The sequence below is a fragment of the Ctenocephalides felis genome, unplaced genomic scaffold (genome assembly GCF_003426905.1).
Source record: "Ctenocephalides felis isolate EL2017-DRISC unplaced genomic scaffold, ASM342690v1 CF-g0.4_SCAFFOLD_01170, whole genome shotgun sequence".
In the NCBI taxonomy this organism is placed as follows: domain Eukaryota; kingdom Metazoa; phylum Arthropoda; class Insecta; order Siphonaptera; family Pulicidae; genus Ctenocephalides; species Ctenocephalides felis.
The window spans coordinates 31,204,562-31,221,597 of NW_020537324.1; the positions used below are offsets into that span (position 1 = coordinate 31,204,562).

Genomic DNA, 17,036 nt, shown 5'->3' on the forward strand with positions numbered 1-17,036 from the left:
ATATATATATATATATATATTTATGTATATATATGCTTCTTAAAATAAATTTATTAGATCCATATGTTTCAAGTTCCAATTTGACTCTCTTTCAGTGGAAACAGAACACATGAGAGATTAAAACACTAAACAAAAAAAAAACAAACATTCAAAGAAAATTATTACTTAGGAATGAAGCATGTTAGTGAAAAATAAATAAATATGATTTATATTTTAAAAATGAATTAAACAAAAAATTAATAATTCTAACATCATATCTAGAAGAACAAAACACGAATCAAAAGATTTGTGTTTCATTTGTTTCTAAGTATAATTTTCTTTGATATGTTTTGTTTTGTGTTTAGTGTTTTTAATTACTTGTGTGTACTGTTCCACTGAAAGTAGAGTCCAATTAAGACGTATGAATCTATTCAATTTATTTTAGAAACATAATTTAGTTTTCTTTCTATTTATTATCTGGATGGATGCCTGTTTAGAAGGTTTTTATTGTTTTATTATTTAATTAATTTTTATTAATTATATATATATATATATATATATATATATAAATAAATATATGTTGTTCAAATTTTCTGGATAGTTATTACTAATTATTATTCTTAGACTTCTGAATTAAAAACCTACTTTTATTAAAAAAATCTATCATTTTTAAATGATTTACCTGGTTCTCATTTAACATTTGTTTATTCGGATCTTGACTGAGGACATATGCTTCATTTATGGTTCCCACGACACTGGAAGGCTGATACACCTGGTTCTAAAATCGTTTTACATACTTATTTAATTAAACATCACACATCACAACAAAAAAACATAAATATCAAATTTCAAATATATGTTTTTTTATAAACATATATATCAATATGTTTTTTTATAAACAATAAGCAAAGACTGCTAACAAGACAATATTAACTAAAAAATAGTAGCAAGTAAATATTAATAAAAGACATATTAACTAAAAAATAGTAGCAAGTAAAATAGTAGTAACATCCAGCGGCGTATCTACTACTAAAATAATAAAAAAAAATAATAAAATATAGACAAAATAAAAGTATTTTTTAGGTTTAAAACTTTTTTTTTTTTAATTTTCTTTTCAACCTATGGGCTGGTCTTCCAAGCATGCTCTACGGCCCATTCATTAAGATGCACATCAATTCTATCTTGATATTTATATAAATAAATTATTTAGATGAATGAAAAAATATGTTTGAATATATACAGGCAGCTTCACAATAAAAATAATAATTGTGATTTAAATTGATTTGTAGAGTAATTACTATCAACTATGACAAAATTCTACAGAAATCAAATATTTGTAAATACAGCAGCATTGAAACCAATTTTGTGTAACTAAGAGTTTGCTAAAAATGTATTACTTAGCATTAATGACAGGAATTGAATGATCAATATTTTTTTAAATCTATATAACTTCATTTAATGCTCGCTCAACAAATTAATATAGTACATTATAATAAATTACATTGCTTTCAGATAAAAACAGGTTGATTTGGATAGTGCAAATAAAAGATTGAGGCTCATTTGCAAAATATAACCAGTCATAACATGCTTCTTAATTGGCAGAATTGACTTTACCTGAGAAAACATCCAAGGAGAATTCATTCTCTTTCCTTCAGTTATGAACTGACCATTACCATTATTAGCGCCTTGTGAGTTTCTGCCAATGGACTGGTTAGACATCCTCGAAATTGGTCCATACTTAGGCGTTGGTGTTGTTGGTTCAAAAGGTACATAGTCATCATCTGTTAAAATTGAATCAGACCTCACAAAAACCGCACTTGCTGCAATATAAATAGCAACAAAATTTAAAATATATTAATTTTATATTTACTAATTTTATGTTTAATTTTATGTTTACTAATATTTTTAACGTACTAGTTTATTTTTATCTAACTTTATAAGCAGTATTTTATTAGTTTCAAAAATTTAGTAAGTTTAAAATATGATTCCAAAGTAAAATCATATTTTCATTCGGAACTGCTTAGACTGACTTAGAAGTACACAAAAATTCACTCATAGGTTGATACGCTGAATGAAGTAATCATGCATATTCATCAAATAATCTTAATATAGTTCTTTTAAAAATAATCTGATTATGAATGATATAAAATTTGGTTATGAATAATTTCAAATAATAATTGATTATGAAATGTAATAAAAAAGATTGTAAGAAATTTCTTACAGATTCGACCGGAGAAAACGTAAAACTTCATTTCCTCCCAGCTACAACTGACATCATCTTGCCTATCCATAACTCCATTATTGCCATTCATTTTAGCAGCATTATTTATTGTCTGTTTTGCCAGAATTTCCAATTGTGCTATAATCTAATCGTTTCTGTTGTAATGCAGCTAAATTTCTCACTGGTTTTATGAAATTATTTGCATGCATAACTTGACGACTTGGTAGTAACTTGAATCCCAGTTTTGCATTCGGGCGGAATCCATTCTAAATGAACAAATCATTCAAATAATATAATTAGTATATGGTAAATAATATCTTCAATTAAATTCTATACCAGTATACCCCTACTGTATGGAAAATAACTATTGATAGCTAAAAAAGTCTTTATATAGATATTTGATGCTATAAGAGCACATTCATTGTGGACATAAGCAAAGTCCGAAAACGTACGTCTTTTAAATGTAAAATTATATAGTGTATTTTTGCAATTAAGCTAGGAATTGCAATAAATCAATATTTATTTTTCATAATTTTCTACATAAAGTTGAAAACAAATCTCAAAACTCTCACCATGATGTTTACAGTGTTTTTATAAAATCTTAGCATTGTGACTAATTAATATTTTCAATTAAAATTAGCTCATTTCAGGCACTGCGGTGTGAAAAGGCAATGGAAAATCACGTCTCGGACCTACTAATTTTTACTATATAAGTATTTTCAATTAAAAATAGCTCATTTCAGGCACAGCGGTGTGAAAGGCACTGGAAAATCACGTATCGACTAATTGCATCTATAATCAACTTACTAGATCATGCCACACATTAAACTTTAACTCTAATCAGGGAATAATAGTGTGAGAAATTACTCATTACGATTACACACCATTTTAAATTGATTTGTGTGTGATAGCGATTTCAAAAACTATGAAAAAATCTCCAGTTCCCTCTCAAAAACAGTTTTGTCTACAGATTTTAATGTTAAATTTCTATATTTTGGAGAATTTTTCAAATTCAAAATTCAAACTTTCAAAAATTGAAAAAACTAAATTGACCCCAAAATTAAGAAAGTGTTAGGGTTGGCCAACCCTTGATAAACAAACTCTTTTTTAAAGTAAAATTCAAGCCTTTTCATAAGCTCAAAGAATCCGAGTCAAAAGTATGTCAGAACCATTCACTGACTGAATGTGGTATGAAACATTATTCGCGTCGGGGTCGGTGGTAATACGGTAAAAATTTAGGAATGTATGTATCTTAATTACAAATGATAAAAAAATGAAATTAAAAAATGCCCTCAAAACTAAAAAAAATCTTAAGTATACCCTATAAAAAAAAAGTGATGGACAAATTTCATAAAGATCGGTCAAGCTGTTTCAAAGGAATATGGTCATAAATATTATGGCACAAAAATTATATACGAGTACAATTAATGTTTAAAGAACGTTATATTTTGAATTTTATTAAGAATAAGTTTGATACAAATAAGCATAAACCTTGTAATATAATAAAAACTTGTAATAGAATTTAAATTACACATTTTAATACAATTAATAAAAGTAATTAGTGGGGTGCATGGCATCGTGCCTTAAGGCAAATTGCTGGAACTTCCCGTACCGTAATCAAAAATCTTGGTACGAAGCCCAAAAAAATTTACACAAAATGTATACACATTATTAAAACCTCTATAAAATATCTGATAAGTTGATGTACATATGTCCAATAAACATTTTTGACTGCCAAATGACATTTTTTTAACTTATTTTTATTGAGAGTCCATAAGCGCTAGACCTGCCTTCCCAAAAATTTAATCAGTTCTTCATCTTGTCAATACAAGTAAAATGTTTTTTGAATTATTGAAGTCGGATGCTCCGTTCTCTTAAAAATTGAGTTACCGTTTTTGGCTTTCGCCAAAAACTAATCAGCGCGTATCAATTTCGAATCGAATGAAATAATTATTCAAATCGGTTGATCGGTGTTCCCGAAATCGTCGATGAAAATTTGTATCCGCACACACATACATACACAACAAAGACACACATATATCCATTTTTTCTAAGGTATGCCAAAATATTCAGAAACCTTTAAAACAAAGATATATAAAAATTTTCATTTTCAATTTTTTGTGATTACTATAACTTACCCTAACGGAAGTTGATAAAATATGCTATTACAAAATGTATAATCATATAATTACCTGTTTGGAGTATAATATTCCATATTTGGCTTATTTGGGCTTAAAACAATTCCTTGACTTGTGGCAAATCCATCATGTGTATTTGAAAATCTATGGTCACCTACATATAAATAAATAAATAATTTTATATAGTATACAATTTACTAATGTTATATTTTAGTGTAAAAATGTTACAATACCTAAAACTGGCAGTACCGGTCTGGCTGTAGACATGTTGTAACCAGTGTTATAATGCAAATGTTCATTAGGAATTCTAAGAGGCAGTGGCATTGGTGCAGGCATATTGTGAGTGGGAACCATATTGATTGGACTCATCGCTTGATAATTTTGTTTAAAATTTTCATCTGTTATAGTTTTATTATTACCTGTCGGTCTTAGAGATTTACGACTTTTTGCTCTATGTCTGCAAGATAAACAAAATATATTTACATGCTTATAAATATAAGTATATTTTGTTATGTGATCATAATTGTGATATGTATAAGTACTAAAATAACAATTTTGACACTAATAATCTCTAATTATAATTGAGCTTTACTATTTTGTAGTCAATTCTTAGCATATAACTAATTACTAATACTAAAACAGTAGTTATAAAATTCAAGAAAATTTAATATATTATATAATAATAATCTTTATATAAATTTTATTAATTGCCAGGCACTCCAAACAAACTAATAATTCAAGTATCTTCTATTTACCATATTTATTAGTGGAATACTCTGAAAACAGTATTATACATGTGAACAGAAAATATGACTGAGCAGAGAGATGCAATAAGATCTAATAAATTTAGTTTAAACAAATGAAATATTTTAAAACAAGATCAAGATTATCTTTTGGTACCTGTCCAATTCGTCCTCAGAATGAGCAAAAGTGCAATTTACTCCTCTTGGGCAACTATTCTTCAATGTGAGATCTCTACACATACTAACTTTATATTTACTGTTGACGCCATTGGCTCCATTGATGGTGATAGGCTGTGGTGCAGCAGCACCGACATTAAAATGTTGTGACATTTGTTCGCTTTGTTTACAGACTATATTTCCAGAGCGACACATACCAGACACATTTGTATTTCCCAAATTATTATTAGAATTTCCATGGGAATGATGCATGATAAAATCAACTAAACCAAAGACAACTCGGGCAACGGCTGTTAATGCTGCACTACATTGCTGCCAAGTTGGAACTACAGATTCTGTGTAAAGAAGATATATTATATATATATATATATATATATATAATTTAGAACTATGCTAACATTTTAAACCAAAAATTATATATTAGGTTATAAGAGCACATAAGTTGAGAAAAAATTTCAACATTCAAATTAATATATATATATATATATATATATATATATATATATATATATATATATATATATATATATATCTTATATATAAAATTCTTCTGTACGGGTTATTCGGATTTAGATAATTCTTTTTAGAGTTTTTAAAAGAAATTTTTAAGATTTAATGAACAATAAAACTAGAGTAATATTGTAGAAATAAATAGCAAAAATTACAAAAAACCACTTATCATTGTTTGACATTGAAAATAATAGACTAAATTATTGAAGCAATTATGTTGTGTGGTAAAATCAAGTGTGATATTGTTCTTTTACCGCAAATACTATATTATTTTTTTCTGAATTTCTTATACTGCTTATGTTAAGATTATAAATGAATCAAAAAGGCAGGACATCAAATAGGATATAAAAAGTATAAGATAAGATATTAAAAAATTTGGAACTTTTGAATTGTAGACAGGGCAACGTCTATCAGGTAATCTAGTATATATATATGTATACATATAACTTTTAAGTCGATTTATTGTTTATATTCTTAAATATAAGACCTGCATTTGCATCAATTCCCGCTAGTAGTTCTAAGCTTTTAGTGAGACCTCCCAAATCAGCTGGATCTCCACTTCTCTGCAAAGCTATCACCAATTCTTGCACACCAAGGGCAAAACTTTGTGGTCCTTGAAGTTTATCCATCACACTTTGCATATGTGATCTAAGAAAAAGTAGAAAAATATTTATTCCCAACTGATACCATCATTGATATTCTTCATAAAAAGTCATAAAAATTTCTATCCATATTTACTAAAAATTTCAATACCTGTGTGCAGCATCACCATACAATAAAGCACTCCATTGGTCTGGTGCTACTCTTAAACCGGCTTCTGTGGCAATTTGCACAATTTGTGCATCATGTTCTCGCCTTAATGCATCATAGGTTCGAAATTCTTCTTTTAACTGCATAAGAGAAGAATCTCCTTCTCGTTTAGATACCTGGAAACATTTAGCTGACTAATAAATATGTAATTCTTAATTAAAATTTACGTTGAGATGCTAATCTCACTAGTTCGCATAGTTAATTATAAGTTATACAAAATACACTGAAAATTAAATTATACATTTACTAAAATCAATTAATTATGAGTCTTCATGTATTTTATTACATTGTTTTTATTAATTATAAATGTTAAGAATTGTATAATTGAAATTTTAGTGAATGTTTATTAAATTTTTCTTAATTTCAATGCTTCAATGTTGAAGAGTGAAAAATACAATTTCTTATATATCCGATGCATCAAAAATATTTCCTCTTTGCTAAAAAAATATATGAAAGCTTTTAGATCAGAAAAATAAAAGTATAATAAACAAGTATAAAAGAAAACAGAAGTTTTACAGATATCAAGTTTTCCCAAAAATTTTATTGTAAAATATTGTGAAATATTGTAAAAAATTTATATTTGGAATTTGATGTTCAAGCAAATAAATAATTAGTGGTGTGTGGCATTGTGCCTTCTGCTGGTACTTCCCGTACAATATTGAAATATTCGAAGAATATTAAATGTTTTCAAATAGATTATTATAAATATGTAGCTTTCATTATTCATGCATCATAGGTAAAATATAAGAGCTTATGAATCGCACAAAAACGTTGATATTTGCTTGCATGACAAGTGAATAAATAGACCTTAATCAAGCCGAGTTACAGTGAAAGATTTTGATAGTTTTTTCGATACTATAACAATTTGAAAATTTTATTAACTAATATAAACACCAATATAGATTAATTATAGCATAGAGAAGCAAATGAAAGATTTTGTCACAATTCTAAGAATTTTATGGACTGAATTGCAAAGTTAAAATCATTTCAAGTATAAAAGTTAGCTTTAGATTTTTAATTAGAATTAAAATTAAGAGCTATCTCTAAAAACAATCGGTAAGTTAATAATTTAAATTAATCATTCCATTAAAGTTATTATTATTAACAAGTGTGAATATCTCTTCAAGCCCAATACAAAATTATTATTGATCAGTTTGCTATTACAATCCACAATACGTAGTTACATAATTCTCTCACCTTAAAACAACTAGCTCTGTATAACAATTGAACCACGTGTCCAATGCTGGTTTTAGATGCTTGTGGAAAATGTGGTTCCAATCTTTGAACAACAAACATAACCAAAACTTTTCGAGATAAGGCAGAGCCATCCTCTAATGCTAGTAATACGAGTTTTAAAACTTCTTCCTGCATGGCTGGTCCAAGAAATTGACATCCCCTTGCTCTTACGCCAGCCCATAAATTTGCGCTAAGCTGAAAAAAAAAACAAAATGTGAAGACATATATACAGAATACTTGATATCACTGTGAAGAACTGAAAAATAAATAGTATATTCATATTAGAATTAACTTCAATTACACACTAAAAAGATGATATTGACCAATAAAATTCGTAAAACAATATTATAAGCAACAAAAAATCTTTGCATCACCCGATAACTGATCTCAATAAAGTTAAAAATGGCTTTAATGCTAATTACCAGAAATAAGCAACTTAAAATTATTGTAAATTAGTAATTAATAATAGTAAACTTATTACAATAATCTCATAATAAATATATATGAAATATTGTGCTATCTTGTTAAAAATATAATTTATTCATCCTCTTCATGATCACATATTCAAGTGATCCCAATTGAGCTAAGGTAATTGTACATAAAAAAATTGTACTTTAAAAAAAAAATACAATACAAGTCATATGATATTATTTTACAATACAAATCAATATATTATTATTTATGAAACTTTGCGAATAGTATTTCTTTTGTAAAGTACCTGCTGAGGATTTTGATGCTGCAGTATTAATTCAGTAACTGTTCTTTCTCCTAATGATCTAGCTGCTCTCATTGATCTCGATCTCCCTTCATCTTCAATTAATTGACAATTTACCAATGTCACTAACTTTCGTTGCATTGGTCGAGACAATATACTTGTTGATCCTATAGCATAAAAAAATAATTTATGTTGGTGCACTCTAATTGTTTTACATGTTTTTTTCAAAAAAACTTACCATTGTGGAAAGGTCTTAAATATAATGCCAACTCTTCTATGCATTTCATTGCTTGCAAGTAATATTTTAGATCCTCTGGACTTAGACATTTTAATACCTCAGAATTATCACAATCAACTGGAACCGTGGATGGACTTATAAGTTGTAATAAAGCAGAGTTAACAGGTAAACTATTTATGTCTGTCACAATAACAGTCTGAAAGATAAAATGCATTTGCAGGTAAATTTGCAATAATATAGTATAAGCTTCTAAGAGAAAAAATAAATATGTATATAAAATTATTAAATGTTATTTGCAATACAATAAGTTTGATTACAAATGAAAAATACTAACTGGAAAAAAAACATTGATAAATTAAAGAATCAGTAGATTAGCCAAGATTAATTTTAAATACATTTTATGAAATGACCACTATATTTAATACTAAAGGTAGACATAGGCACATTTTTTAGCTTTGGAATGTTTTGAAAAATTCTAATCACATCACACTTTCATGTGATGCCATGATCAAGTCTAATACAAAATAATTATTAATTTTAAATTTTTAGTCCAGTCATTTAAGCTTAAATAAGGTAAGGATCTCGAAATTTGAGATACCCAGCTGTAAGTCTGTAAATACTTGTATATTGGCATTTAAAAGTTGTCTCAAAACCTTCATATGATACGTACACCCTAACATATGTAGGTTTTGAGACAACTTTTAAATGTCAATAAACAAGTATTTACAGACTTACAGCTGGGTACATATAGGGTGTACGTACCTACACATGGTACATATACCCTACCATATGTAGGTTTTGAGACAACTTTTAAATGCCAATATACAAGCATTTACAGGCTTACAGCTAGGTACATATATGAGGTACGTACCTACATATGGTACGTAACCCCTACGATATGTAGTTTTGAGACAACTTTTAAATGTCAATATACAAGTATTTATACTTACAGCAGGGTATCTCAAATTCCGAAGTCAACTTACTATAATGACTGGACTATTCAAGAATAACAAGAAATAAAAACAATGTAAAAAGGTAAATCATGTCTCAATAAATTTTAAGTATAATCATAATAAACATTTTCTATAAAGTCAATCATTATGTGGTAGAAATTATATATTGAGTTTAGCACTTTTACTTAAATCAATTGACTTTAGGGTGGTCCTTAATATGAATGTTTTCAAATTTGCTTGCTCCCAGGGAAGAGAGCTTCAACTACTTTTAAATTGATAAAAAATTCTTATAGTTTTAGCTCTTAATATTAATTTTAAGATAGTCCGCACTCCAACCAAACTTTCTTGATTCTTCTTCCTGAGTATATACTTATTTTATAAAATATATCAAATTTTTGTTGTAATTTTTTCATTTATGACAAAATGAGCATATACAATGTTATTCTTAAAATTTTGATTCACTTGTCGCTAAGTTATCGACTTCCAAAAAACAAATGGAATTTTACCCAGGTTATTTCCATGAGAAACTTTGGTTGAAGTGCGGACTATCTTAAAATTAGTATTAAGATCTAGAACATTCCTGATCTATATATATATATATATATATATATATATATATATATATATATATATATATATATATATATATATTGATTGTTTCTTTTCCGAACATTAAATCCAATAATAAAAAACAATTTGTTTTTTGAAGATGTTTAATACGACGTTTCGGAACTAGGTACGTTCCATCATCAGGTTTATTCTGTAATAATTTATATATCCATATCACTAATATTTTTTTGTTAAAAACACTCGATTTTTTTGGAAGATATTTGTAGATGTTACGACTACACAAGACTTAAACACACTACTTGAGTGTGTTTAAGTCTTGTGTAGTCGTAACATCTACAAATATCTTCCAAAAAAATCGAGTGTTTTTAACAAAAAAATATTAGTGATATGGATATATAAATTATTACAGAATAAACCTGATGATGGAACGTACCTAGTTCCGAAACGTCGTATTAAACATCTTCAAAAAAACAAATTGTTTTTTATTATTGGATTTACTGTTCGGAAAAGAAACAATCAATATATTGAAAAAATCCAGGACTTATCTATTGAATATATATATATATATATATATATATATATATATATGTTGATAAAACAAAACTTTTTAACAAGCATCCAGAGAATGTACATTTGAGATTTGTTTTTCGAGATATCATGTTCGAATTTTTTATTTTTAGATTATTATTATACCAGTTAAAGTTTCTCGTTTTATCTAAATATTTGTCACCGCCCAAAAAGATTATATATATATATATATATATATATATATATATATATATATATATATATGTTGATAAAACAAAACTTTTTAACAAGCATCCAGAGAATGTACATTTGAGATTTGTTTTTCGAGATATCATGTTCGAATTTTTTATTTTTAGATTATTATTATACCAGTTAAAGTTTCTCGTTTTATCTAAATATTTGTCACCGCCCAAAAAGATATATATATATATATATATATATATATATATATATATAAGCATTGAATGTTAAATATGATCTTATCAAATCTTATTCCAAGAAAAAAACTTATTTAAACCGAGCATGGCAAAATCAATGTTAATAGTTCAGACTAACAATAGCGTAAATTTGAAAACTTACTTTACTTTACACGACTCTTATATAAACTTCATTAATAATTTATAATTTATTTTTTCATTTATCTTATTCTCTTCAATAAATTGATCTGTTTTCATATTTGTTGATTTTAGTATGCAATCGTACACTCCTTTTTGTTTACATTATAATAATATCCATCCGTGTCCCTTCATCTCAGACGCTTAACTTAATTATAAGAGATAGTTGGTATTTTCTAGTTTAAAAAAAATTAAATATAATTTAAATAAAATATTAAATAATGTATTAGTATAAAATTTTTACTGTTTTAAAATTACACTAAAGATGAGGCATACCATGGTCTAGAAACCAAATTAAGTGTGTGTTAAAGATCTGAGTGTTGCATTGTTCATATTTAACATTTAATATTCGTTCCACTCATATCACAAAAGTCTATAATATATATGTATGGTCAAAATACCTGGTCAAATGGACACTGTTTCCTATGAAGATTGGCCAAGCACGTCTTACATATAGTATGGCCACATCCTAAACTTATCGGTGCCCTGTGGTTTGCTGCAAACTCGTGGCAGCAAACTGGACAACACAGGAAATCGGTCCATTGTGGAGCCTGGATTGGCATTCTATGAAAAACACGTACAATATAAATTTCTTCACAAACCGAGTACAATTTGATTTAAAATAAATTTCGTAATCGAAGTTAAAATCAGCAAGACCATATTTACTTGATAGCTTATTGAGTAGTCAAAAATACAGACTCAGAAAAATGTAACTCACGAAAATGCAATATGTACAATATGTTTCTTTTGTAGACGAAAAAAATTCACGCCTGCATAATCTGACGATTAATTCAATTGAAAAGGCATTACCAATACGTAAATGATTTAAGGCTTAGGTACTGGAATAATAAAGCTATATATAAAATGTAATGCGTTTACAAATTCATTAGTAAGTGCCAACAAGACAACCATTTACACAACGTGATATACAGAAAACAATAACATCATCTTTCAGCGAAATGATACTGCACAACTTTACAACACGTAGTTAATTTTTTTTTTAAATTTGTACCTTTCGCTATATTGCACAAACACATCACATTTAAACAAAATTAAAACAACATTATAGTTGATCGTAGAAGAATTTGCTGGAATTCAGCTGCAATCACCAATGAAATGACACATAATGACGTTTATTCAATAGAGTGAAGTAAGCCGTAAGATACTCGTGCTACCAACATCGGATAACAAAAAGTTAATGTTGACACCATAGACCTTATACTACATGGACTGCAAGTGCTCATATGTTTTCCTGTTTTCCATCGAGCGTGACTGCAGCGCCCATGCAGCGCCGTAATAAATACGAACTAATTGTGGCTATCAGTGTGTGGTTTTCATGGGTTTTATATGTTTGTTAAAGAAAATAATAAACTAAGATACAGTAATAATGTGAAAGCTGAATGTTTATTGAAATTATTAAATTTACTTCAACGTACTTAAAACCTAATTAAGTATAAATGATTAATTAAACAAAGAAATGCAGTAAACATTTTTAAAATTAAGTGCCTCAAAGCTTATGCCATAATCTCGGAATAGTTCTTAATAAAAACAATATAATAATGATAAAAATATTTTATCAATAGAATAAGTAAATGATAAATTAATTTACTCATTTTTTATTATTTTTGGTCAAATAAAAGACTTACAATAGACGTTATTATTAAGACATGATTTGATTCCATCATCCATCAAATAAAATTGCAGGAAAAAAAACTACATTTACTTTTCGAGGCTTGCAAATTGAAGGAAATATTGTTGGCAAGTAGGTACCTAATACCAATACCTCGTCCGATTTTTTTTCTCTAATGAAATAATGTTCTCTGCAAATGCGATCATAGGGCTTGGGAACCCACGGCGGTAATCCAACAACACTACAAATATATATTTTGCATTATTTCAGCATTGTAATAATTAAACTGTTTGCAAAATAAACATTTTAGCGCTATGTGATAACTTTTATTTTTCTTTTAATCAAAAAATTACAATTATTATATAATAAAATGTAATTAATATATAGATAATAATTATACATAATCAATATACAATACATAAATATATATTTTTCATTATTTCAGTCTTGTATTAATTACATTGTTTGCAAAACAATTTTTTCTAGGAAGCATTAAATTTTGATAATTTAACAATTTATTGACTCATAATTTTTCGTTTTGCTAAACATAACAATTTTACAACTATTCATAGTACTCCGAATTGAATTTTTATAACAATAAGGTTATGATACTTACTTTATTCTTCTAACCGCAGCGATCCACTTTTCCCGTTGATTTTCTCTCCACTTAGCCTTAGTAAATGTATAGAATTTGCAGTCACTTTTTCTGCTTGTATTTCTACAACCAACTATACAACAGCTTTGGTGGCTCATTTTTAATTATCTTATTTAAATTTGAAATAAACGAATGGAAAGGAAACTCAAATTGACTGAAGCGCTCGCAATGGTCATTTTGAGCACTACGGGAGGCTATTATAACCGAAATAGAGAACAAATACGCGTAAAATATTATATTTCAAATTTAAATAAATTAAATAAAAATGAGACATCGATGTTGTTGTGTATAGTAGATTGTAAAAACAACAGTAGGAAAAGCGAATGTAAATTCTAGAAATTTCCTACAGCCAAATGGTAATTAAATCAATGTGAACAGTGGATAGATAGCTGCTGTTAAATCAAAACCCTATTGTAAAATTGTTATGGTTAGCAAAAAAAAATTGGAATTCATTAAATTGTTATATTATCAAAATTTACTGATTAAAAGCAAAGAAAATATTTAGCAAACAGTTTAATATTGGCTAAAATATTGGAAAATACAAATTTATTATATTAAATTAATTATGTATATATTAATTACATATAATTATAGATTAATTTTAATTGAATGATTAAAAGAAAAATAAAAGTTATGACAGAGCAATTTTTTTTATTTTGCAAATAGTTTAATTAATACAATACTGAAATAATTAAAAATATGAAAAAGTATTTGTAGTGACCTTTGCATTGGATGTAAATATCAGAAAAGATGTTGAATCCTAGCTACTTTCCAACAATATTTTCCTCAATTTACAAATCTCGAAAAGTTATTGTAGTGTTTTTCCTTGGTCATTATTTCGGGTTGGAATTTTATTTGATGGATGATGGACTTAAATCATATCTTTATAATAATGTCCAAGACTTTAGTTTGACCAAAAATAATGAAAAAAATTCAGTAAATTAAATTATTATTTACTTATTTCATTGAGAAAGTATTTTTATCATTATTATAAATTTAATATTGACAATATTTTGTAAGAACTATTCCGATATTTTGACATAAGCTAAGCAACTCAACATCATTGTACTTTTCTGAGTTTTAAGTGCATTGAAGAAAATTTAAAATGCCAATAACTATTCAACTTTTACTTTTATGTTGTACCTTGTTTATTATTATTTCTAGCATTTTTTTAATAACCTTTTTCTTTCACAAATATATAAAAACACATGAAAATCGCACACTGATACCCTCCCGTAGTTCTGGCCAGCCTCATTTAGTCTGGCGCTGCACACACGTAGCGAATAAGATAGAAAGGACTATGATATCACTTGCTGAACGAGCGTTGCCGATAATCGTTGACTCTCCCCATTGATTAAATGTCATATGTCATATGTTGTATTTTAATAATATATTGACAATTGTGATGACTGATAATTTTTAAGATAATAATATTTAATAATATTTATCAGAACATTTAATATAATTCAAATATTATCTGTGATAGTTTTATCCCTATAATATAAGGGAAATTGTGTGGACTGATCATTTTGTAAGAATTTTCATATTAATGACACTGCCCCTGCGAAATAAATGAAATGTACATACAATAATAAAATCGTTTATCTGGGCACGCCTGTTTTCGAGTCTACACGAGTGATCTTAGTGTATCTTCAATATTTGAAGGATAATAATAAAATTCATAAGCTATATATATATATTTGTTGAATTCATACAATTGAAACACAACAACTTTTTTTTAAATAAAACAACATATTTGTGACAATACCTATAGGCAATAATAATTTTGGTCCGGCAGACAATCTTCTTTGCCTGATTGTAATACTTATTTATCATTATTGCAAAAACTTAATAGTTTTGTATCACTCTAGATAGCTAAAATGTTATAAAGCCATTTCTCAAAAAAATCTTATTCATAACTTTATATGAATTTACAAAATTCATCTTTGGTAGAACTAACTTAATATCTAATGTACAATGTCTTAGTAAATATATGATTCGTAATCATATTGACATTTATATATCTATTATAAAATATAAAACAACATACAAGCATTATAAAAACACTCCAACACTTTGAAAATCTTAAGTTTTATAATTATAATTTTAGTTAAAAGTGTAATTCTATGAGTTCAATCATAAAATCAGCATTTTCTTATCATTTGAACATGGAGACCGTATAATTCACTAATATTTCTAATTTCATAAATATTGTATTAGTGAATTTGAAGCAATTTGTATTTAAATGCTGTTTATTATTTATCTTTACACAATTGACAATTTACACAAAGTAAATGATAATATGATCAGCTAATAATTAGTTATATTTAAATGAAATTGAGATCAAGTTGATGAATAATTTTAGTTGCTGTAAATAATTAATGAGAAATAAATAAAATATGTTAAATTGAACAGGAAGTATTTAGTGATCACACATCGCAATTGATTTAAAAATTACTTTTGTCGCTTATTATACATTTTAATTAAGTTATATTTTTTGGCAAATGTTTATAAATAATATCCAAAAGGCTAAAATTTACTGCTCAGAGCAAATCCAATCCGCTTTGTTTTCAACACTTCACCCACATAATAAATATATTCTGTGAATTGCTAATTGGAATTTTGTTCCTAATTAATCGATTAGTATTTTTTTTACATTTCTATTACTAGAGGCACAAATTGAATAATTTTTAAACAAGCTCAACATGTTTTTAATTATTTGCATAAGCTATGCTATATATGCAATTATTTGTCAAAGCGTTTTTAACGAAAATTTACATAGTATGCAATTTGATATGATAGCTATACACAATGGGAAGACAAATGATATGAAATTAGAAGTTATATTAAATTCTGATCCATATTTAAAGATCGCAAAGTTCATAAATATTTAGTACAAGTGCGAATTCATAGAACAATTAACTTTCTTTCAAATCAAAAGCAGTTCGATAAGTTTTATAATTATCCCATTTCAAATAATAATCTTAGATAAAAGCATAAGTTTATGAGCTAAGATCATGAAATTAGTATTACGATATCTAAATGAGGCTAAAACTCCGTTTTATTTCCTTCTGCAGTTCTATATTTTTTAAGAAAAATTAGAACCTCAGGACATCCTTCGAGATAAATATTTTTCAAATTCCTAGCATATTGACCTATATTAAAATTAACAAACGTTTTAAGTTTTAGGTAACTATGAGGAATCCCTAATTATTTAAGAAGTTTCACAAAACTCAACTATGTCACAATAAAACCTTTCATGCTAGAACCCCTCAAGGAATAAATTAATAGATTAATTAGAAATATCTGTAACAGCTAA

General features: G+C 26.9%; 2 protein-coding genes across 2 annotated transcripts in view; both read right to left on the reverse strand.

The window, feature by feature from the left end:
* The window catches only part of LOC113367085, an 18,501-nt gene extending 16,210 nt beyond the window's left edge, over positions 1–2,291 (reverse strand). Inside the window, exons 1-3 of the mRNA XM_026608713.1 lie at positions 2,201–2,291; positions 1,594–1,799; positions 662–757 (exon numbers count right to left, since the gene is read on the reverse strand). Coding sequence (XP_026464498.1) covers positions 662–757; positions 1,594–1,799; positions 2,201–2,291 — 393 coding nt within the window. The remainder of the gene's footprint in view (positions 1–661; positions 758–1,593; positions 1,800–2,200) is intronic.
* Positions 2,292–2,387: 96 nt separating this feature from the next.
* On the reverse strand, positions 2,388–12,569 carry LOC113367086 (roquin-2-like). Its single transcript, XM_026608714.1, has 11 exons — positions 12,445–12,569; positions 11,834–11,996; positions 8,768–8,963; positions 8,533–8,696; positions 7,776–8,009; positions 6,522–6,694; positions 6,256–6,416; positions 5,239–5,593; positions 4,572–4,795; positions 4,393–4,492; positions 2,388–2,466 (listed from the first exon to the last, which is right to left on the reverse strand). Exons 2-11 carry the CDS (start codon positions 11,993–11,995, stop codon positions 2,388–2,390), a joined length of 1,848 nt encoding a protein of 615 aa, XP_026464499.1. The 5' UTR covers position 11,996; positions 12,445–12,569.
* Between the last annotated feature and the right edge of the window lie 4,467 nt (positions 12,570–17,036).

What these genes read in the sequence shown, in the direction of transcription:
- LOC113367086 (XM_026608714.1), bottom strand. Translation starts at nt 11,995, where the DNA reads ATGCCAATCCAGGCTCCACAATGGACCGATTTCCTGTGTTGTCCAGTT. An exon ending in AACAGTGTCCATTTGACCAG is followed by an intron (nt 8,964 to 11,833) that starts GTATTTTGACCA and finishes TTTATCTTTCAG; the next exon opens with ACTGTTATTGTGACAGACAT. An exon ending in GGGAATTGATGCAAATGCAG is followed by an intron (nt 5,594 to 6,255) that starts GTCTTATATTTA and finishes TTCTTTACACAG; the next exon opens with AATCTGTAGTTCCAACTTGG.